A 21,653-nucleotide genomic window follows, 5' to 3' on the forward strand; every position below is an offset into this window, starting at 1 on the left:
TATTAAAAATAGAAAATAGAGAAAGGTTTACGGACAAAATAATGAAGTTTAAAGGGAAAAGTATGTATATCACTCAATTGTTAATGCCTCTCTCAAACTATTAATTTTGTCAATGTTTTTCTTCAAATTATTAAAATATGACAATGTGCCCCCAAAAGCCAGCAAAAATAAAAAATAATTCTAAATTTTCTTTCAATAAGACAAAAATGTCCTTACAAATTCAAAAAAAAACTAAAAATAAAAAAAAGAGGAAAAAAACGAAAAAAGGAAAAAAAAACTGAAAATTATAATTTTTTTTTAAAAAAACAAACGAAAAAGAAGGAAAGAAAAACCACTTTTATTTTTTTTTTAGATAATTTTTTGTTATTTTATATTTTTTTAATAATTAGTTAGTTTCTTTTAAATTTTAATAATTTTATGAAAGATATTTTTGTTATTAGAAGGACATTTACATTTTTTTGATATTTTAGGAAAAACACATCGACATAATTTATATTTTAAGAGATATTAACAATGAAATAATAGTTTAAGGGGTTAAATATCCTTTTTTTTTTTTTTTTTTTTTTTTTTTTTTTTTTTTCCAAGTTTAAACTATACAAATTTTAACTAATAAAATCTCTTGATACGGTATTCCTAATTTTTTTCCTCGGGTGTAATCGGGATTTTGGGTTTATTTTTATTTATTTTTTAATCAACGAAAGAGACTATTTCTCATTGTCTAATCTAACATTTTAATAATACACAATAGATCAAACCAGACATTTTCAGGTCCCAAGTTTCAACTTTGCACTCGGCCGCTCTCTCTCTCTCTCTCTCTCTCTCTCTCTGTGGGCTTGTTTGTGTTGAGCAATGGATCGGACACAGTTGCTTCTGGTGGGATTACCGCTCTTCCTCTTATTCTCTGATCTCGTCAACCTCTTCACTCCGCCGCCACCACCACCACCCAAGCCCATCCCTCACTCTCACCACCACCACCACCACCACCCGTCACCACCAGTTACCAAAGAAAGCCTGGACTTTCCCTCACAGGTAATTTTTGTTTTATTTTTCTAATTTCATGAATTTTTGCCATATGGGGTTCTCCCCCCACTCCTTTAAAAGTTGATTTATTTGTCTTTGTATTGGAGAAGACAAGCGGTGTTGGAGGGATTGGTCTTGGCAACACAGTCAACATCAACTTCTGCGCTTCTTGCTCTTACAGGTATCTTAAATTTTCATTTTTTTTTAAAAACAAAATTGGTTGAATTTGGTGATTTGTTAATTGCTAATGGTGGCTTTGGGCTTTTTGATTGGTGGGTCTAGATTGAATTATATTCTTCGTTATCATAGAATTTAATTTCTTGCATGTTTATGGTGCTGATGTTGGGTGTTTTCATTTGTAATTAGTGTTACGGATAAGAGAAAGGGAAAAAGGACTAAAACGGATTATAGATTCTTATGGGTAAAATCCAAAAAGAAAAGAAAAAGGAAAGAACACCTTGATCATCTAAAATCTCATTGTGGGTATCTGCGATTCTGTTCTAAACCTGTGAAATTATTCTTTACAATCACTTAATTTTTTTTAAAAAAAAAAAAAATTTCAAGGAAAAAAAGTAAGTGCCTATCCATGGGCCTCATCTATCAACAAGTTGTTTTGGGAACCATGATTGAAAGTTGATTAGAGCATGTTTGGAATGCTTTTGAGTTTTTCATAGTTGGCGGTTGTTACGTGAATGCGTAACGGATCTTGTAATGCGCCTTTCAACAGGAAAAGAAGCTGGATTTAGATTCTTCTTCCTACCTATTTTGATAGATTTTTAGGTTCTGAGGGAACCTAGACCTTAGATTCTAAGGGAACCTAGACCTTAGATTCTAAGGGAACCTAGACCTTAGATTCTAAGGGAACCTAGACCTTTTCAAACACAATGTTTGGGATTAAATTTGCATGCTTTATTCAGTCACTGATAACTCTTTAAATAGAGATTACATCATGAGTCCTAACTGGGTAGCAACTCTAAGAGATAATTATCCCCTTCTACCCGCCAAGATAACACTAGTAATTTGAAATAAAAGATAACATTGTCTATCGCAACAATTACTAACCTATTGGCGATGGACACTTGAAATTAAGATAACTCTAGAACTTGAATTTAAGATAGACTCTGCTGCTTACTCAACTACTAATAATAATAAGATAACATAAATTAAACTAACACTAATACGATAAGTTAGCATGCATTCCGTATCACTCCTTCCCCCTTGAAAGTGTCCTTGTCCTCAAGGACAAAAATTGAAAAATTGTGCTTCATTCGCTTCCTAGGCGGGCGATCTGTTTGGCGGTGTTGGCGGCGTGGCCAGCAGAGACTGCTATGTAGGCTGGCACCATGGTTGGTGGCGCGTTTGTGTTGCCTCTGGTAATGTTTGCACCTGTGGCTGGGGTGGTCGGTGCAAGGTGATGGTGGTTGTTGGACAAAATTGTAATTGCGACTAGGGGGGGTATGGTGATGTTGGTGGCGCGATCTGAGGAAATGACGACATGGGATGGTGTGGCTGCGCTCGTTGGGGTTTTGATCTTTTTGGGTGATTTTGGGTGTTTGTGGTGCTGATGGGTTGATCTTTGGTGGTGTATCTTCTGGTGATGTGATGGGATCGGGTTTGGGTGGTGGTGTTATTGAGTTTTCCAAATTAATGGGTTTAGTGGTCGTTGAATTTTCTCCGAATCCATTAGCCCATTGTTGGCTAGGTCTGTTCTCCACTCTTTTTAGTCTCTCTGAAAAAGACTTGATGGCATCGTCAAGCGTCTTTTGGAGAGTCTCCAGCCGATCATTCCACGAGTCCGCCATTGGAAAACCTGGCTCTGATACCAAAATGTTACGTGAATGATTTCTCGATCACGCAACGGGATAATTTGTTAGGTTCTGAGGGAACCTAGACCTTAGATTCTGAGGGAACCTAGACCTTTTCAAACACAATGTTTGGGATTAAATTTGCATGCTTTATTCAGTCACTGATAACTCTTTAAATAGAGATTACATCATGAGTCCTAACTGGGTAGCAACTCTAAGAGATAATTATCCCCTTCTACCCGCTAAGATAACACTAGTAATTTGAAATAAAAGATAACATTGTCTATCGCAACAATTACTAACCTATTGGCGATGGACACTTGAAATTAAGATAACTCTAGAACTTGAATTTAAGATAGACTCTGCTGCTTACTCAACTACTAATAATAATAAGATAACATAAATTAAACTAACACTAATACGATAAGTTAGCATGCATTCCGTATCAGCGGTGTGCTAGTGTCGCAAAACTTCGCAACCTAACTCTGTATTTCTGTTGGTGTGATTACCTAGACAATATTTCTAATTCATTGCTTTGTGTTGCATTTCATAGAGGTTCTGCGGAGACAATGAAGAAGATGTTGGAGACTGCTTTTCCTGGAATTGATGTTGTACTTGCAAATTATCCACCGAGCTTGCCAAAGCGTCTGCTAGCAAAAGTGGTTCCCTTTTTTCAGATGGGTGTTGTTGGAATGGTAGTGGCGGGTGAACAGATCTTTCCAATGCTTGGAGTTATGGCACCGCCTCCTTGGTATTATTCTTTGCGTGCAAATAAATTTGGGACCATTGCAACCTCCTGGCTTCTTGGCAATGCAGCACAGTCCTTCCTGCAAAGCACTGGGGCTTTTGAAGTTTACTTCAACGATGAATTGGTTGGTTATCCTTTCTTCCTGTAATATGTTTTATTCTAATAGAGTAATGCTACACATCATCTCCTTGTCCTCCTTTTGTCCTCTCAAATTTGATGTGGCTCTTAAAATCACCATTGAATTTATGATAGATCATTATTGAATTTTGATCAAATGGTGATTTTAAGAGTCACATCAATTTTGGGAGGATAAAAGGTGGACAAGAGGATGATGTGTAGCATTACTCATTTACAAATGTATAAATTTTCCAGTCCACATTTGCATTCACCACATCCCCGTACACCAGAAATTGATGCAAACAAATGGTTGTAACCATCCATCATAAGTCCATGGATTGGACGTTTGGTTCTTTTCAATAGGTTTTAAGTTGACTTAAAAGGTTTTCAGATTGCATATCCACCATTATAAACATCAACGATATTGTTAGCAATGTCTTTACAATCTGCTACTCTTTGATATACTGAGCATTTAAAGACTCCAACTTTGTGTTAATTGTGCTTATGCCATCTCTAGGGATGACGTTTAATCCTGCTGCTTGATGTGCTTGAAAGTTGAATTTTACGTTGGTTAAAATTTCTTCATTCGTTTTCTTCAATGTGCTTCTGATATGATGTGCATATGTGAGGGTTCAGCATGACTTTTTTTTTTTTCTTCCTATCTCTCTCTCTCTCTCTCTCTCTAGACAACTAACTAACATGATAGTGTATCAATGATATTGCAGTATTCTCATATTCGTACTGCTCTGTACATTGTAGGTTTTCTCTAAACTGAACGTGGGCAGGTTTCCGGGAGAAATTGAATTGAAAACTCTCATCGGCAAAAGGTTGACTACCACGGGAATTGCAGACGGCCTTGGAAATTTGTGGTCCTAGTTCACAAACCGGATTTAGAGGGTCCAAAATCGAGTAATTTTAGTAGTCCCTCTTGTGTCCCTTTAAAAATAGTGTGGCTTTTAAAATAATCATGTGATCGATCAAAATCCAATAGTAATCAATCACAAATCAAATAGTAATTTTAAAAGGTACATCATTTTTTAAAGGACATAAGAGTGACAAAAGGGGGACTTCTAGCCTTACTCTCCAAAATCAATGTGATTGAAAGTGCAATAATGCGTCCAAAGTGTGAGTTGTTGGATTTGCCACTTGGATTGCTTTTGCTCAAATCTTGATAGAACGGCATGGGATTCGGTGTTCATCTTTGTATCAAAAATCTGTATGTTTTTGTCATATAGAAGCCACTACTTGAAAAACTTAAGCTCTCTGGGGCTTGTTTATAAATGTTCTTTTGCATTCTATTCTGCTATTTGATTGGCACTACCAAGTTTATGCAACCGGTAGTCAAGCCATCTGGCTTCTATATTTCTCTAACAGGACATAAGCTTTTCACAATTCTGGTGGAAGCTCCTTCAAGAAAGGATAAGTTTGGGAGAAAACAAATCTTTGGGGGTCTTCCATTTACAAGAAGATGCAGGAAAATGCTGTGACGGGTGTACCCTCACATAGACTATTGACAAGATCTTATTTTAGGAATTAATCCGTATTGCTAATATATAAGGATTTGAACTTAGAGAAAGGCCCAACATTTTGTGGCAGCTTTTGCTTGGCTAGATAATACAAAAACCAAGTATCAGTTAAGGTTATGCAGTCTGCAATGCCGATTCACCAGTCGGTCCAGTCCAATGGCTCTCGCCTCTCTGAAAATGCTCTCCCCAAATATCAGGGTGTTAGAAGTCAAGGGGGCCTGAGACATAATGCTCAAATCTCTTAAGTGGATCGAAAAGAATTCACATGCATAGTTCTATAAAACACGACAAACAATTATTTTTCAGCTGAAAGGCACTACCCTCTTTCGGATGAGCTCTGTGCAATATATGCCATCCCAACAAGTATCATTTCCAGAAGCTGGGGAGTATTGATGATACTTGAAGAAAAAAAACAGATCATCTACATCAATCTGAGAGGATTATTAATTATCATTTCTTCACAGAAGTGACCAACAGCCAACTTCAATATGAACGAACAAAGATACATGGGAGGTAATTGAATGTATCATATAAGCAGCACCTCAACTTTATTAGGAACGAATACGTGGGTTGTTATGGGAGTAAAACAAAAGCAATAATAGGTATTCATTGTAGACATGTTCACTGTTTTCTTCACTTTAGGCCTCGTGTGCCAGAAAAACGTCCATGATTTGATATTTATCATCTTCTAATTCAAATGGACTCGCACCATGAAGATGTACATGTGGAAACGTGCCATGACTGCTGACCTGCAAGTAGTAACAAGGAATATAATTTTAAGGGGGCCTAACTGCAGTAGCATACACCTCGCAAACCAGTCATCCATTTACCAGGAACAGAGAGGGAGAAAAGTAGGCATAGAATCCTACAAGAAGATAAAGATACCTTTAATTCCAACATCTAGATTCTGCTAATATCACGACCAAACACGAAGGTTGTAAGCCAGTTGATTGCCACATAAAATCTGTTCCTCCAGCTTACAACACGAGTCAGATATGCTGAGCGCCAAATAAACCAACTGACAAATCCTGCCATGGATAATCCTTTTGCCTCCTGCAAAATTGCGGTTGCATCAGTCCAATTGCACTTAATAGCTCAAGAGAGAAGGCCCAGGAGTGACTAGAAACTCACCTTGCTTTGCCTAAGATCTACGAGAGCCTTGTATCTGCCAATGGTTGCCATGCTTCCTAGATGCTTGTAAACAAATGGATCTCCGAGTTCCATGCCATTTGCACCATTGGCATGACCGCCACCAGCTTTACCAATCCTGTTCAATAGATGCGATAGATATTTCCCTTGCCGCTCTGCAACCTTGAAAACTCAAAAAGAGGCATATTAAAGAGCCAACACCAAAATTGCCAGCCAAAGAGAAACATAATAGCATATTTAGTTATGCAAAAACCTTGGCCACTCAAAATCCAGATCAATATTTCAAGCATGATAGGAAATCTTACACTAGGATTGCGGCCGAACAAGCTTCTTGGGAAATCACCACTACCATCAATAGATATAAAGCATCACACTATTTTGTCCATCACATTTTTAATGGGGTAGCCACTTGAAGTTTGGAGTACTTAAGACTTAATTCAGTCGCTAATTTAATATTACAGAACTAAAGTTATCCTATCTTAGTAATAATATTGACCTTCCAAAACATGAGGTGGGATGTAACGGATATTATTGATTCATGAAATATGCAAATAACACAAATCTGCAATCATCTGGGATATCTCTGACTTCAACAGTTCACCAGGAAGATTACTAATATCTTAAAAATAAATAAAAAATAAAGCTGTTCATAGATAAGCAGCTTACCTGAGCCAAAGCTGGAAGGGTTGGTTTTCCAGTACTTTCAAGAAACCCACTGCAGTCACCAATTGCAAACACATCCTGTACGGAAGGAATGCGTAGCCACTCGTCAACACCAATCCTGTATTCACGAATAGGATTCGTTAACTCGTTCTAATGCCTATGTTTTCAAAGCATGCCTACCAATTTGGATATGAATATGATTGACACGCAGAGCAAAAGATGAAAATGAACCAATTTACTATGGAATTGTGATATAATGAACATTATGGCATCCAATGGAAAACCTAATCATAAAAGCAACCAAAAAAAATGACGTATAGGAGGCAATAAAAATTATTTTCAAGAGTAAAATTGATCTAAATACTATACAAGTACTGAAATCCAACTTGGTTGATGCTTAAAGACATTCTAATGGGGAGGGGTGAGGGGTGGGGGGTGGGGGAGAAAAGAAGCAAACTGTCTTTCTTAAGAACCTACAAAAAGATTTCAAAAGGTACATAATAACGATTTCCAGAATTTCCCAGCCAATTGTCCCAAGAGTTAGAGAGACCTTGTTGATCAATTTCGGACAATCTTTACAAGAATAGGAAATTCCCCCTTCAAAACAGTATAATAACTAGAGGTATGAATTGGTCAAAAACCTCATATGGAACTGAGAATGATGAAGAAATGCACTGTCATGAGCCAAAAACAAAAAGTAACCAACCTTCCACCTGGAGATTTTGGAAGCTCCAGAGAGTTAACAAGAGGAGAGGGACCAACACCCGTAGACCACACTAATAGCCCATATGGAACCTCTGTGCCATCATTAAGAATTAACTTCTGAGCTTTAACATCCTTGACAATCCCACGGACAAGACGAACTCCTGACTGAGAGAAACCACTAAATGAAAAATGAATAGATCCATAACTAAAAGGGGAGGCTGGTTGTTGGGGGTTAATAATTGCAATGTCCACAGTTGTCCAATATCCCAATTGTTGCTAGGGAGAGGTGTCTTACGTATCCTTAAGAGAAGCCCCAAGTTCCTTTTAGAGAAAAATGGTTCCTTTTGGATTTTACCTTTTACAGTTGATGTCTTCCACAACAAAGATCAGACTAAAACTTTCAATTTGAGAATATGCAATACATAATCCAGAGCAACATTTTTAAGACACATACAAACAAGTTCTTCCACTTAATCATGCATCTCTTACCTTTGTCAACTGTTTAGTAGCATAGTGCCTGAGGCTATCATCAAAGGAAGATAATATCTCGTTTGCCTGTGAATCCAAGAAAAATTTACTCAATATTTACTTGAAACATGTTTTGCAATTGCAAGTATGCAATGGTTTTTTGTCACAATAACAGTTCTAGTGATGCCTCGAAGCAAATACAGAACCCTTATCCAAACAAGGTGATTGCGTGGATAGAAATAACACTAGTGGAAATATTTTATAAAGGAAATATTCATACAAGAATATCTCATAGCTTAAGTTGTTATTAAACAAACCTCAATCAAAGTAACGTGGATATAGTCTTTCACATGCGCATATGTTTGGCGAACATCATTGGTGATAAAATCACTTAGTTCACCACTGAATTCAACTCCTGTGGGACCACCTCCCACAACAACACAGTGTAGAAGTCTGCTTTTCTCTTCCTCTGAAATGCCTGCCTCCAACCCAAATTCAATAGTAGCATTGCCAATTAAAGTGCACATCATATGATCTTATTCTTAATTCAAGAAAAAAAAAAAAAAAAAGATCATTGCGATAGCATACCAGGCACGTCAGACAGCATCAAGTTTAGGAGTAGCTTCCTACGAATTTCCTGGGCATGGTAAACTTCCCGAAGAAAAATCGCATGTTCTTTCACCCCATGGATTCCAAAAGTTAAGGGCTGTGCCCCCAAAGCAATTACCAATTTGTCATATGCAATCTTAAACTTCCATGGATCCAGGGTGTCCGATCCATAAGTAACAGTCTCACAGTGCACCTTCAATTATCCAAGACCAAATTCTTACAATTGAGCCTCTGCGAAACTCAAAACTCCAAGATTGTTATAGACCCACATATGTATAACTAGACCATTCGTTAGATTTATCATACTATTCAAATATAATAAGCAAAAGACCACTGCTTTTCCAATCAACTTTGGTCATGAAATGTTCGACTTTTTCTTATTTTGCAGATTGTACCCAACAAGAGTTGGTTACTGAATCAAATGCAATTCTATAACTTATTATAGCTTAACGTCAAACTCAATAATGTTCCAGATAATAAATAAGTAAAAAAATCCAACAGGGAAAAAAAAAAGTTTATAACAAAGGAAGCCCTGCAATTTGGGAACCCAGAACAAACAAGAATTCTGGAAACAATTTCCTGCAATACAAATTGCTGCCGTAAAATTATCATCAACTAAAACCCTCCAAAACTGTAGCCCATTACCTCACTACCCAAAAGGACTACATTTTTTTACGCGGGAATAAATAAAAATTACAATTTTACTTACAATTTTTCCAGACCCACATTGCAGTTCAATCAATTTTCCCTTTTCTTTTCTTCCTCATTTGATTACACTATTCAATAAAACTTTCTAAAAAGAGCCTTTTCAGACAATGTTCTCAAAAAGTCAAAAAAGCTAAACTTTTCCCACAATCCAACAAACCCAAAAAGGAAAGCTAACATACCGAATGATTATCGGGATCGATGCCCGTACAATTGGACAAGAAGAAGTACGACCCGGGTTCGCGAGAGATGGCGGGTTGGATCCTGCTGATGGGTTCGGCGACGGACCTGAACTCTAGGGTCCCCACGCAGGTGGAAGCCAGAAGGGGCGTGAACACCATGTGGTTCCGAGGAGACACGCACACGACGTCGTAGAGGTTGGTGTCGAGGCCCTTCATGAGCCTGCAAGCGGCCCACCCTGAGCCGACCACCACCACCCTCGGCTTCTCCTGGGGCACCGTGGGTCCCAGGCCCGAGTACTCATTGGTCGTCGCTTCGGTGCTCAAGCACGCCAGAGAAGCCAATGGAAATGGGTTCAGCGCTCTGTTTCTGGGTTTGATGCCCGACACTCGGATTAGGCTTCTGAACCAAGCCATTGTGGAATCTTTGTATCGGTCTCTCAAATGGGTCTCTGTTTCGCTATCTGAGATTCTGAAGAAGAAGAAGGACTCCGAGATTTTTGGCTTTGACTTGAGTTCTCTGCTACATCTTTGAGTGGCTGGCTCGGTGGTGATGAATGATTGCGTGGCAGCTGCTTAAGGCAGACAGTTGGCGTCTGTGACGGAATTTGAGTGACAGCAGGAAACGGTTTCTCCTGCATTTCCCCGATTCGCATTTTTATCCCGCCCCGCCCGACTCCAATATAGCAATATTCACTCGACATATTTGAGTGAATAAAAGAGGATAAGAGTGTTACATGTATCATTATTTTTTTAAATAAATATCAGACTGATGATCATTGCAATATCAACTAATAAAATAAAAGCAAAATAAAAGTATAATATGTAATTTAACACTATAAAATATCACCCAGAACATATGGTTCATAATTTAGGAGTAAAAATACGGATGTGAATGCGTTATTAGCAATATCTATATCCGCATTATGTGATGATCATTTTTAAGTATTCGTATCTGTGTGGTTATTAAATGCGATTATTATCCACTATTCGCATATGTGGTAATGGCCATTTTGGATTACTATCAAAATTTATATACAACTTTAAATAATGTGGTTATTACTATATGCAAGTTTAAATAAATTAAGATTTCGTTTGTTACACAATTTACGATTATCAACCATAAAAGGTCATTGTTTTATAGAGTAATCGATATTTGGATTACTCAAAGAAAAAAATAAAAAAAAAAAAGAAGAAAAAGTAAATGTAGTGAGCTATGACTTTGATATGATAGTGAAAAAAACCTAACATAACATAAAGATTTTAAACTTACCGAATTTAAAATGAACATTGTTTAGTGATTTTATATATATACAGAGGGAATGTGGATGTGGTTATTAACCGCATTTGCATACCCTAAAATTGCATCCGCATATGCGGATAGCGAATAGGTGCTAATAGTAGATGCGGGTGATTATTATCCACCCTCATTTTTACCCCTAGTTCATATTGCTTTATTTAACAAACAATAATAATAATAACAAATAAAAAATTTTAAATTTTAAAAATTTTAATTTTAATTTTTTTTAAAAAAAAAGCCTTTAGTTGACTTCTTTCTTTTGTCATCCTTTCTTTCCGCTCTTTTTAGATGGTTATCAGTATTTTTTGATGTAACTACCGACTGAAAAAAATAATGACATTTTGTTTATGATCTCTTTTAACATCTTTAAGAATAGACTGAGTTAATTGAGAAGAAAACCTTCTCCAATTTAAAATTACGTACAGGCTTATTCTGATTTAACCCTGAACTATGCCACCTTCTTTTACAATATTACGGTAAAAGCCGCTAGGCCATAGGCTAGCTTCTTTTCGTGATAGTTAGTTAAAATATGTTACGTAAGTATGATAAAAGAGAGTGAAAAATAGGATCAGACTAATTTTATTTTATTTTATTTTTAAGGAATTGTGCAAACTTTTATTCTGAATAAATATATGTTATAAAAAAGAAGAAAAAGAAGAAGAAGAAGAATAAGAGACATTTTGTTCTTTTCAAGACTGGCCTTGTCAACCTTATCTCAATTGTCGAGGATCAGTGTAATCATCCGTCCTCACATACAAGTATTAGGTTACTTGAAATGAAGAGGAGCCGGTCCTTTATTTTATAAGGGGTAAAATAGTTCAAAAAAAAAGGTGAAATGACTATTTTACCTCTTATAAAATAAAGGACCGGCTCTTTTTCATTTCATTTGAAATAGAGGAGATCCGCTTCCCACCTACAAAGATTAATAGACAACAAGGGCCATTTGATATTGACTGGCTGGCCTTCTGCCCTGCGATGGTAGATCATTCTCTTTGAAAATTGAACACTTCAAAAGTTTGAAGATAACTCATCTTTCGAGCATATTCAGTTGCTAAATAAGCTTGAAAATGACTCAACTTTCGAACACATTCAGTTGCTAAATGAACAACTTTTCACAGTGTTTGTAAGCGTTCTTAAAATTTATCTGTTTCTCTCCTCCTTACATATTAAGAGTGGAAAACACCCATGTAATCTGTTCTTTCTTTCCCTTTCTTGAATTGAATAGGGAAAAAAAACAGAAACATCTTCCGTCTTAATTAGAGATAACTTTAGAATAATCAGAAAAGCTTCTATTTTATTCTTTGGGTGAAAACCAAAAAAGAAAGGAATCACCATTTTGATCCCTCCGGAGAACACACATGCTCTGTGGGTATTCCTTTTTATTAAATTTTATTCTTAAAGATTTTCTATTAATTTGAGATAATGTTATTATATTAGTTTAATCTTGTAACCCGGAAAAAAAAAAACACTTGTGATTCCAAAATAAGCTTATAAATCCTTATGGTATACTTCGTAACAAAATGATCTATCCGTACAAATTTCGGCCATTTTTCCTATGAGAGCAATTTTTATAAAATTATAATTTTACCCTCAAATAATAATAATAATAAAAAAGTACAAGTAAAAACAAAAATATACATATATTCACAAGGGCACTATGTTGTTGAATAACCAAAACTGAACCATTGATGTTGAAGTTTGAAGAAGCCCAGCCAAGAGATCTCCAACCATATCAATGTCTCTTGAAGCTGCAACTGCCTGTGCTCCATTGTTCACATACTTCTCCACATATCCAACTTAACCCAATGTCACATACCTGAGCAATTAATTCATAATTATACATGTAACTAGAAAGCATACATATAAATTATAAAATGAGGCCTTTTCTCATCCATTTGGAAGCCCACGAAAAAAATATCAAATCAAGAGCACAAACATGCTACAACCCAGTGTAAGCATAGCAGCATAAAATTCTTATGAAACTAATCCCTTTGTTTGGTTAGTGAGAAAGCTGAGGAAAAATAAAAACAGAAGGCAGAGCTATAGTATTTGGAAACATCATCTCTGCTTGGTCATTTTAACAAACACTTATTAACTTGATTGAAGAATCAAATCTTGTAAATGAAGATAGCACTAATTGGTTTTTGGAATATATATATATATATGCTACAACACCAACAAAAAAACAACATCAACAGCAACAACTACATCACATATTGCTTTTCAATGGTACATCTTTGAACAACAACAAATTCGACCACAACTGCTTGAAACAGATCTGAGACACTATCTTCAAAACAAAATCAAAAGACTAAACGAAAACAAAATCTACCAATCCAAGACATTATAAAAAACACACTACCACAAACATTTCTGACAATCCAAATGCAAAATTCAAAATGAAAAATCTAAAGAACAAATTTAATGATTATGATAATAGCTTACCGAATGAGACGCTGAAGCTGACGTGGATGCCTAGATCCAAAAGCAAGATCACCTGTGTATCATGCCCAGACTGTCAGTGGAGGCGTTTAGCTTTGGCTTGTTGGCTGAAAGATGAACAGAGAGGGAACGGTTTTTGGCTTCTGGCAATTCATTGGTAATATGGAAAGATTTTTGAACTTTCACTGACCTGCTAATGTGGCACATTATAGACTGTTCATTGTAACAAACGGTCCGGATTAAAGGAATTATAGTAATCAGTCTTCACCTTCAAAGTTTTCACCTGACACCTGATCATCTACAGTAGTATCACCTTCAGGGACCATATCACCTGAAACAGTATCAGAATAGACACATTGGTCTGCACTTCCATATCTGCCTATTGCTTTTGACTCATCAACCACTATATGAACTCCACACTTTTTCACTTCAGCCCAGCTACAAAGCTCGAAGGACACCTCCATTTCCTCTCCATTTACAAGCTCTATTATTTCTAATGAAGGTCCAGGCACCACCACTTTATTTTTTACGACATGCAACCGGAATAAAACCAAATGATCCGAACTGTATACAAAAAAGGGAAAATTTACTGGGAAAAGAGCACGTCAGTGGCCTCTAGTTTTATTATGAATTATCACAAATTTCAGTCACTCGCGGATCCAATTCTTTCTTCTTTGCGTAAACAAAGCAAATAAGTAATACGCGAATCTCACCCTCTGCAAGAGAAGGAACATGAAAGGATATTGAAGATCCAATTCTCTGATGGCTGAACCAATTTGGAACCTCACTACCAGGGAGGAAAATTAAATGGTTACACATGTCACCCTCTGCTGAACCAATTCTGCTAATATCACAACCAAACACGAAGGCTGATTGCCACACAAATCTGTTCCTCCAGCTTTTAACACAAGTGACTCAGATATGCTGAGCACCAAATAAACCAACTGACAAATCCTGCAAAATTGCTGCGGCATCATTCCATGGTCTAATTTAACTTAAAATCTCAAGAGAGAAGGCCAAGGAATGACTAGAAACTCACCTTGCTTTGCCAAATATATCTACTAGAGCCTTGTATCTGCCAATGCTTGTAAACAAATGGATTGATCTCCCAGTTCCATGCCATTTGCCTCCTGCAAAATTGCTGCTGCAAAATTACCACATATGAGTAACTAGACTATTCGTTGGATTTATCATATCATTCAAATTCAAATATAATAAGCAAAAGACAACTGCTTTTCCCTTCAACTTTGATCATGAAATTAGTTCGACTTTTTCTTATTTTGCAGATTGCACCAGACAAGTGTTAGCTAGTGCATCAAATGGAATTCTATAACTTATTATAAAGCTTACACATGTGGTCCACGCAGGTGGAGGCCAGGAGGGGCATGAACACCATGTGGTTCCGAGGAGACGCACACTAGAGCTTGATGTCGAGGCCCTTCATGAACCTGCAAGCAGCCCACCCGGAGCCCACCACCACCACCCTTGGCTTCACCTCCGGCACCGTGGGCCCCAGGCCCGAGTACTGATCGGTGGCTTCAGTGCTCAACCACGCCAGAGAAGCCAATGGAAATGGGTTCAGCGCTCTGTTTCTGGTTTTGATGCTGGAGACTCGGATTAGGCTTCTGAACCAAAAAAAATGAAAAGTGGAATCTTTGTATCAGAATCTCTGAACCAAGCCATATGAGACTTTGAAGATGAACAAGGCCTCTGTAATTTTTGCCTTTGACTTGAGTTGTTTGCAAGCATCTTTGGCTCGATGGTGAGGAATGATTGCTTGGCAGCTGCTTAAGGCATGCAGATGCCGTCTGTGAGTGAGGGAATTTCAGTGACAGCAGGAAACGGTTTCTCATGCATTTCACCAATTTGCTTTTTTATCCACCGCCACGACCGTCTACAAAGAAAAAGAAGAATAAAAAATAAAATAAAATATTTTAATTTATTTTCAAAATATGAAATTTTAAAAATAAAAAACCAGGAAGGGATATCTGGATACCATATATTTGGGGTGGAATTGTGCAAAATTATCTAGAATTACTCATTGATTCGACAGATGGATTCCACACCTCTTCACTTCCATTATTTGCGAATCAATTTCACACATTTTTGAGTTATGAATAAATCCTTGGTGCCTCATTTGTAGATCGACGGCGAACTCTATTTCATCTCCACTATTCATCTGAAGTCTTTCTATCCACATAGAGTCAGTAATCTTTAGTGCATGTATATGATCTTCAAAGATATGAAAAGCTGGGGTAATCGGATGAGTATGTGGCACGTCATCCCAGTCATCCCAGTTATCGGACTGATCTCTCGAACTTTTATTACAAAATCTCCATTTCCATCTCAAATAACCACTTTGCTCTAATATGTCTCTGGGTGCTTCCTTGTTTATTGCATAAACAATGCAGAAAAGCACCTTGTCGATTTTACCTTCCAATAACGGAGGTACACAAAAGGATATTGAAGAACCGATTGCTTGATGGCTAATCCAATTTGGAATCTCACTTCCGGGGAGGAAAACGACAGGATCTGCATCACCTGTCTTGCACATTGTCTATTTCAAAAAAGTGTTAATATGCGTCATAAAATGAGAGAGAGAGAGAGAGAGAGAAGAGAGAGATAACCTGAAGAAGATACGGGAGAACACTCTCCCTAAAATCAGATGATAGATTGTTGCAGCTTCCCATTCTAACATAAACTGGTATCCGTTGCAAACTCTCCAAATTTTGAATCTCAGCCAGTTTGGGGCAATTATCAAGGTCAATAGATGTGGACACCATTTCGCACCAGTTGTCGAGATTATCAAGGTCAGAATATCCTGAACTCTCATTCGTCAGAACTGAGATTCTTTCCAATGATGTGCAGCCATTTGCTTTCAAATGGTAGTGAAATTCATTGCAGAGTAGTGAAATTGATTGAAGAGTAGTACACTCATTCAAAATCAAAAGCTCTAATTTAGGAAGGCGGCCGATGCAACTAGGTAGGTTACGAAAATTGTTTCTTGATAAATCCAATACTTCGAGTAAAGATAAACATTCAAATTCAATGGGGATCTCGTCTTCGGACAAATTGCGGCAACTGAGATCTAGACGTGTCAATGAACATAATTTAGAAATGGATAGCAAACTTATGCGGTTGGAGCTATGGGGTGATATCATTCCTCCACATCCCGGTAATTTTAAAATACTGAGACTACTCAAAAGACCCAAGGACAATGGTATTTGCTCAATAGTAGTTCCGTCTGCAACCAAACAGCTTAAAGCCATCATATTCCCCCATTGTTCCGGTAACTTGTCGAGTTCTGAGCAGTCAGACAATATAAGATTTTGAAGAGATTTTAAGTTAGAAGTACAACTAATTGGAAGACCCCTAAGCTTCTTGCACCCTGCTAAATCAAGTAATTTAAGTCCTTTTAGATGTCCAATGGACTCGTGGATCTTAACCAAGCTTGTACAAGTCTCAAGTATCAGTTCCTCCATATGTGAGGTTTGTGAGAACTCTGGTAGTTGCTTAATAGCGGTGAAGCTCACCTCCAGCTTTTTTAAAGCCGTCATATTCCCTATTTGCTCCGGTAAATTTTCAAGATTAAAGCAACCCCACAAGTCTAGAGTTTCAAGAGACTCTAAGTTTGAAATACTATTTGGAAGATTCCTAAGCTTCACACAACTTCGTAAATTCAACAAAACAAGTCTTTTTAGAAGTCCAATAGACTTGTGAATCTCAACCAAGCTTGTACAACCATCAAGTTTCAGACTCTCCAAATGTGGGACATGTAAGAAGTTTGGTAACGTGATGAGACTACTACACCCAGAAAATGATGCAGTTTTGAGATTCATGAAAAGACCAAAGGATGATGGTTGTTGATTCGGTAATTTTTCAAATGCCAAGCAGCCAGACAAGTCAAGAGTTTCAAGAGATTCTAAGTTAAAAATGCTTCTTGGAAGATACTTCAGATTTGTACAATTCTCTAAATTCAATAAAACAAGTCTTTTGAGATGTCCAATGGACTCATGAACCTCAACCAAGTTTGTGCAACCTTCAAATATTAGTACCTCCAATTGTAGGGCTTGTGAGAAATCTGGTGATCTAGTGAGATATTTGGAATTGCTAAGATTAAGGACCTTCAACTTGTTGAAAATCTGTAAAAATAAAAGAAAAGTACTTGTTAGTTATACATTTAAACATTAACAAGAAAAAAAAAATCATTAGAAGATTTGTTGTACTTTATTCTTCTTCTTCCAAACTCGTTTGACTTTACTATGCTGCATGTCGAGAATAACAAGGTTTTCTAGATGAAAATCTTGTGGGAGAGATTTTAGAGGGCACTTATGCCAACAAAGCCATTTCAACTCTTTGGAGAGACATTCATAGGATCCTGTAAGTTGTACATCATTGATTTGGAGTAATCTCAAATTCGTCATTTTTTTAAATGCTTTAGTTTCCAGTTTTACATCTTCAAGTAGCGGGGGATTTAAGATAAGACCCTCCACTTTCTTCGAACCCTGACAAAATAGATTGCTGGATTAGCAACGCACATCCTCATATTGTGTAAATCTAGAATAACTTTGAACATGCCTATATATTCTCAACCTGACTTGATTTAGAAAAGTTTTGAAATTAACGTCAAATCACATATGAGTTACATGGATACACTATTCAAATTATGAAGCATGCTTGGCCAAATGACAAAATGGCAAATCACACATGCATACGTACTTTTTTTTTTTCCTGAACATCTCACGCATACCTATATAACATGTATATTATGTACATGTACATGTACATGTGCACAATATGTGTATATGCACATTCCACCTTTTTTTTTCATAAGTAAAAAATGCATATGCCTCTTACCGTAGGTTTGTGTAGTACATTTAAGACATCCTTGTAAAACCACAACCTGCTGCGTTTTCCTGGATATTTGGGCGATTCTTCACAAACAATTTCTCTTCCCATATCTCGAATCAGATTATGCATCTTCAACTTATTTTGATAATCAATTGTCACAAGTGACATTTGAATGAGAATAGGGATACCACTCTCTGGAAAGAAATTACAACCATCGAGTATTTTGATAGTATATTCTTTGTCCATACCGACAAAGAAACATGCAATATCAAGGAATATGTGCTTTATAATTCTATCCAATGAATCAAAACTTATTCTAAGTATTTTTTGAATCTTTTGATGAGGAGTTCTTTGTAATTTGTCCAATTCACTTTTCCATTCAGCAGTGCTTCTTCCTTTAAGAAAAGAACCCAAAACCTCAAGAGCTAATGGAAGTCCTCCGGCATAATTCACTGCTTCAATCGAAAGCTTTGAGTAATCTCCGTTTGGATTTGGATTGGTCATCTTGAAGGCATGCCAATTGAAAAGCTGAAGAGACTCCCAATCATTCAGTATTTCAACTTCATATTTTTCATCTACTTCCAATTGAGTTAGCAAATGTTCATCTCTAGTTGTTATAATGATTCTACTTCCTGGACCAAGCCAGTGCTTTTCAACTAACATGTGTAGGTTTCCAAAATCATCCACATCATCAAGAATAACAAGAACCTTTTTTCCATGAATTCTATGTTGAATTATATTGGTTCCTCTGTCAACATTCACAATCTTCGAATTCATTTTCAATATATCAGAAAGAAGTTGATTTTGTAAGTGGATTAAACCATCAGGCTTTTCTGAACTTTCTTTAAGGTTTGAAAGAAAGCTATTTCCTTCAAATGCATCACATATTTCATTGTAGACAGCTTTTGCTAGGGTTGTTTTATCTATTCCACCCATTCCGTAAATGCCCACAACTCGAACATCTCTTGTTCCAAGATTTAATAAAACTTTAATATCATCAACCCGAGACTTCATTCCTATTGGGTGTTTGGCAACATTCAAGAGAGCGGGGTTCACTTTACACAAAACTTCTTCAACAATCACTTTGATGAATCTTGATTCATACCTAATTTTTGTGATTCAAATAGAAAAGAGAACAACAAAGTAAGCATAAGGAAAGCAAAAGAAGAAAGAAAATTATTATTATTATTTTAAGCCATGACAAATAATTAGGTTTTATCAAAATTATTGATAATTATCATTTAAATAGATTTCTATGTAATTTCTTCTCCAATTGACATGAGATGAAACAATTATATTTTGGTTTCTTTTAGCAGAAAAAAGCTATCAACAATTTTGGGCACAAAGTATGGTTACAATATCATTCCTCTCAAGTGTACGATAGTTTATCTAAAAAGCAATCCTAGACTTGATAATTAAGGAAAAAAAGTTTATCTAGATGGCATGATCTTGATACACCGATAGAGTGGGCACGGAAAAGAAAACCATCAACTCATTCAACTCAAACCCTAATTTCTTTAATACATTTAGGGGGTTTTGTTTAGTTTATCCTTTTTTTTTTTTTTTTTTTTTTATATATATTTTTTTAAAATTTTTTATCAACTTTTGTCTAAAATGTAAAAAAAAAAGAAAAAAGAAAGAAATGCATGACAAAAGTACACGAGTCCATAGCATAATACCCATTTGCAACGTTATTAAGATCCCAGCCGGAACAACTTGCAGCTTCAGTAAGTGCTGCTCTCCACCTTCGCACCCTCTCCATATCGGTCTGAAATCGCTTTTCATGCCCAGCAAAGGCTTTCGCAAAAGTTCCGATCTGGTGTCGAACATCCGAGGGATTCATGTGATAAAATATTGGAAGAAGAGTGTGGCCTATGGTATTCCTACAATGCATGATTTCTACAAGCTCATCAAGGCACCACCTTGAAGAAGCATAGCATTCAGAAAACACCACAATGGAAATCCTTGATCCACAAATTGCATTGAGTAGTTCGGTAGAGATGTTCTCCCCACTTCGAAGCTCCTCGTCATCTCGGAAGGTACGAATTCCGACCCCCACCAAGGCAGAGTAGAGGTGATCGGTGAAGTTCTTGCGAGTGTCTTCACCTCTGAAACTCAAGAAGACGTCATAATTCCAACCAGATTGAGAAGATGACGAGGTGGTTCTTGTGGTTGAGTTTGATTGGACTGTAAAAGGAGACATATTAGGCGAGTTAAGAGAATTGAAGGACTTTTTGGAAAGTAAGCTGAAAAATGAGAAATTCTTTTTATGATGATTCATTCTTTTCTTCTTCATTTTTTTTTTTTTTTTTTTTTTGATCCTCTTGTCAAAGTTTCACGCGCGCTATTAAAGAGGACACGATATTGATGAGGATTTAGTGGTATCTGAACTTACTAATAATTTCATATTTTTATTTAATAAAAATATAATTTCTCCATAATTGAAAAAAAAAAAAAAAAAAAATGGCAACAAGAATTAATTCGTACCAGAAACCATAATTCCTGTAACATTAATATTGAAACAAGGCAAGCAGAAAGAGAGTTGGATTGAAGTTGAAGTTAGGAAGGGTAAAGTTTTAAATGGTTGAAAACGGTACCTTCTTTGTTTGGGTCTTGGACTACGAGCACCTTGCGAGCCTGCTGGTTTTGGTCCTCCGATTCAGGATCCCGCTTCCGCTTCAAGCTTGGTGGTATCACACTGAAGCTTTGGCCCATGGGTTGTAGATAGAGAGGGATGGTGGATGTAGTTAATTTCCGAAAGAAATCGTGGAGATTGAAGAGGTGAGAAATGTGGGGATGTCAGCAAAATGGGTTTAACGCTGATTAGTTTGTGGGTTTGATGGCAGAGAAGTTGGATTAGGATTTGTGGGTGACGCAAAGAGAGATTTTGGGTTCAGAGGTGGGAAAGTGAGAGAGAAGAGATCAGAAGAATAAGATGAAGAAAGCTCCGCGAATCTCGCTGCATGCATTTCCTGCCATCTTTCTTGATGCACGTGGGCCACCTTTGTCTATACCAAAGCAAACGCGATATAGACACAGGATGTGGAATAAGTGAAAGTGGAAATGTGAAATGTTGATATATTGGCCACAATAAAGGAAAAGAGAAACTAAAAAAAAAAAAAAAAAAGATGGAGAGTGAAGACCGGAGAGAAAGTCTTTGTGGGGCATTTGTCACTGGAGTGAAATTCCTCATACTTATCTTCTGGATAACCACACACACGCGCGCACACAGAGAGAGTGAATTGTTTCATGTTACTTTTTTGTACTTTTTTTTTTAGTTTATATGGAATTCATGCGTGGTTATTATAGATTTAATGATGAATTTGGACATCTCTTATATGGAGATGTACAAAACAACAGTGTAAT

General features: G+C 36.7%; 3 protein-coding genes across 4 annotated transcripts; 1 reads left to right on the top strand and 2 right to left on the bottom strand.

Annotated features, from left to right (window-relative positions):
* The first annotated feature begins 751 nt into the window (after positions 1-751).
* LOC133878606 (selT-like protein) lies at positions 752-4,988 on the top strand. The gene is made up of 4 exons (XM_062317172.1): positions 752-1,029; positions 1,131-1,201; positions 3,379-3,697; positions 4,450-4,988. Exons 1-4 carry the CDS (start codon positions 850-852, stop codon positions 4,564-4,566), a joined length of 687 nt encoding a protein of 228 aa, XP_062173156.1. The 5' UTR covers positions 752-849; the 3' UTR covers positions 4,567-4,988.
* A 633-nt stretch (positions 4,989-5,621) lies between these two features.
* On the bottom strand, positions 5,622-10,250 carry LOC133878168 (internal alternative NAD(P)H-ubiquinone oxidoreductase A2, mitochondrial-like). Its single transcript, XM_062316677.1, has 9 exons — positions 9,698-10,250; positions 8,790-9,003; positions 8,519-8,679; positions 8,223-8,288; positions 7,735-7,898; positions 7,032-7,146; positions 6,348-6,527; positions 6,102-6,269; positions 5,622-5,965 (listed from the first exon to the last, which is right to left on the bottom strand). Exons 1-8 carry the CDS (start codon positions 10,109-10,111, stop codon positions 6,117-6,119), a joined length of 1,467 nt encoding a protein of 488 aa, XP_062172661.1. The 5' UTR covers positions 10,112-10,250; the 3' UTR covers positions 5,622-5,965; positions 6,102-6,116.
* Positions 10,251-14,255: 4,005 nt separating this feature from the next.
* Positions 14,256-21,275, bottom strand: LOC133877502 (disease resistance protein RPV1-like). 2 transcript variants are annotated; one of them, XM_062315836.1, is made up of 9 exons: positions 20,885-21,275; positions 19,967-20,474; positions 18,294-19,392; positions 17,663-17,941; positions 16,064-17,578; positions 15,433-15,993; positions 14,787-15,330; positions 14,476-14,577; positions 14,256-14,390 (listed from the first exon to the last, which is right to left on the bottom strand). In XM_062315836.1, exons 1-6 carry the CDS (start codon positions 21,000-21,002, stop codon positions 15,475-15,477), a joined length of 4,038 nt encoding a protein of 1,345 aa, XP_062171820.1. In that variant the 5' UTR covers positions 21,003-21,275; the 3' UTR covers positions 14,256-14,390; positions 14,476-14,577; positions 14,787-15,330; positions 15,433-15,474. The 2 variants fall into 2 exon arrangements, with proteins under 2 accessions (XP_062171820.1, XP_062171819.1); XM_062315835.1 differs by having other exon boundaries at positions 14,476-14,580.
* Between the last annotated feature and the right edge of the window lie 378 nt (positions 21,276-21,653).

Source organism: Alnus glutinosa, chromosome 9 (assembly GCF_958979055.1).
Source record: "Alnus glutinosa chromosome 9, dhAlnGlut1.1, whole genome shotgun sequence".
NCBI classification, from domain to species: Eukaryota; Viridiplantae; Streptophyta; class Magnoliopsida; order Fagales; family Betulaceae; genus Alnus; species Alnus glutinosa.

Bases quoted from the DNA above. Each gene is read 5' to 3' on its own strand.
- LOC133878606 (XM_062317172.1), top strand. From the start codon at position 850: ATGGATCGGACACAGTTGCTTCTGGTGGGATTACCGCTCTTCCTCTTA. The intron at 1,202-3,378 runs GTATCTTAAATT...TGCATTTCATAG, and splicing joins TGCGCTTCTTGCTCTTACAG to AGGTTCTGCGGAGACAATGA. The intron at 3,698-4,449 runs GTTGGTTATCCT...TGTACATTGTAG, and splicing joins TTTACTTCAACGATGAATTG to GTTTTCTCTAAACTGAACGT.
- LOC133878168 (XM_062316677.1), bottom strand. From the start codon at position 10,111: ATGGCTTGGTTCAGAAGCCTAATCCGAGTGTCGGGCATCAAACCCAGA. The intron at 8,289-8,518 runs GTTTGTTTAATA...TTGGATTCACAG, and splicing joins TCCACGTTACTTTGATTGAG to GCAAACGAGATATTATCTTC. The intron at 7,147-7,734 runs GTTGGTTACTTT...TCGTGAATACAG, and splicing joins CCAAAATCTCCAGGTGGAAG to GATTGGTGTTGACGAGTGGC.
- LOC133877502 (XM_062315836.1), bottom strand. From the start codon at position 21,002: ATGGGCCAAAGCTTCAGTGTGATACCACCAAGCTTGAAGCGGAAGCGG. The intron at 19,393-19,966 runs GTATTATGCTAT...CACAAAAATTAG, and splicing joins CTTAATAACGTTGCAAATGG to GTATGAATCAAGATTCATCA. The intron at 17,579-17,662 runs GTACAACAAATC...TTATTTTTACAG, and splicing joins TTTGGAAGAAGAAGAATAAA to ATTTTCAACAAGTTGAAGGT.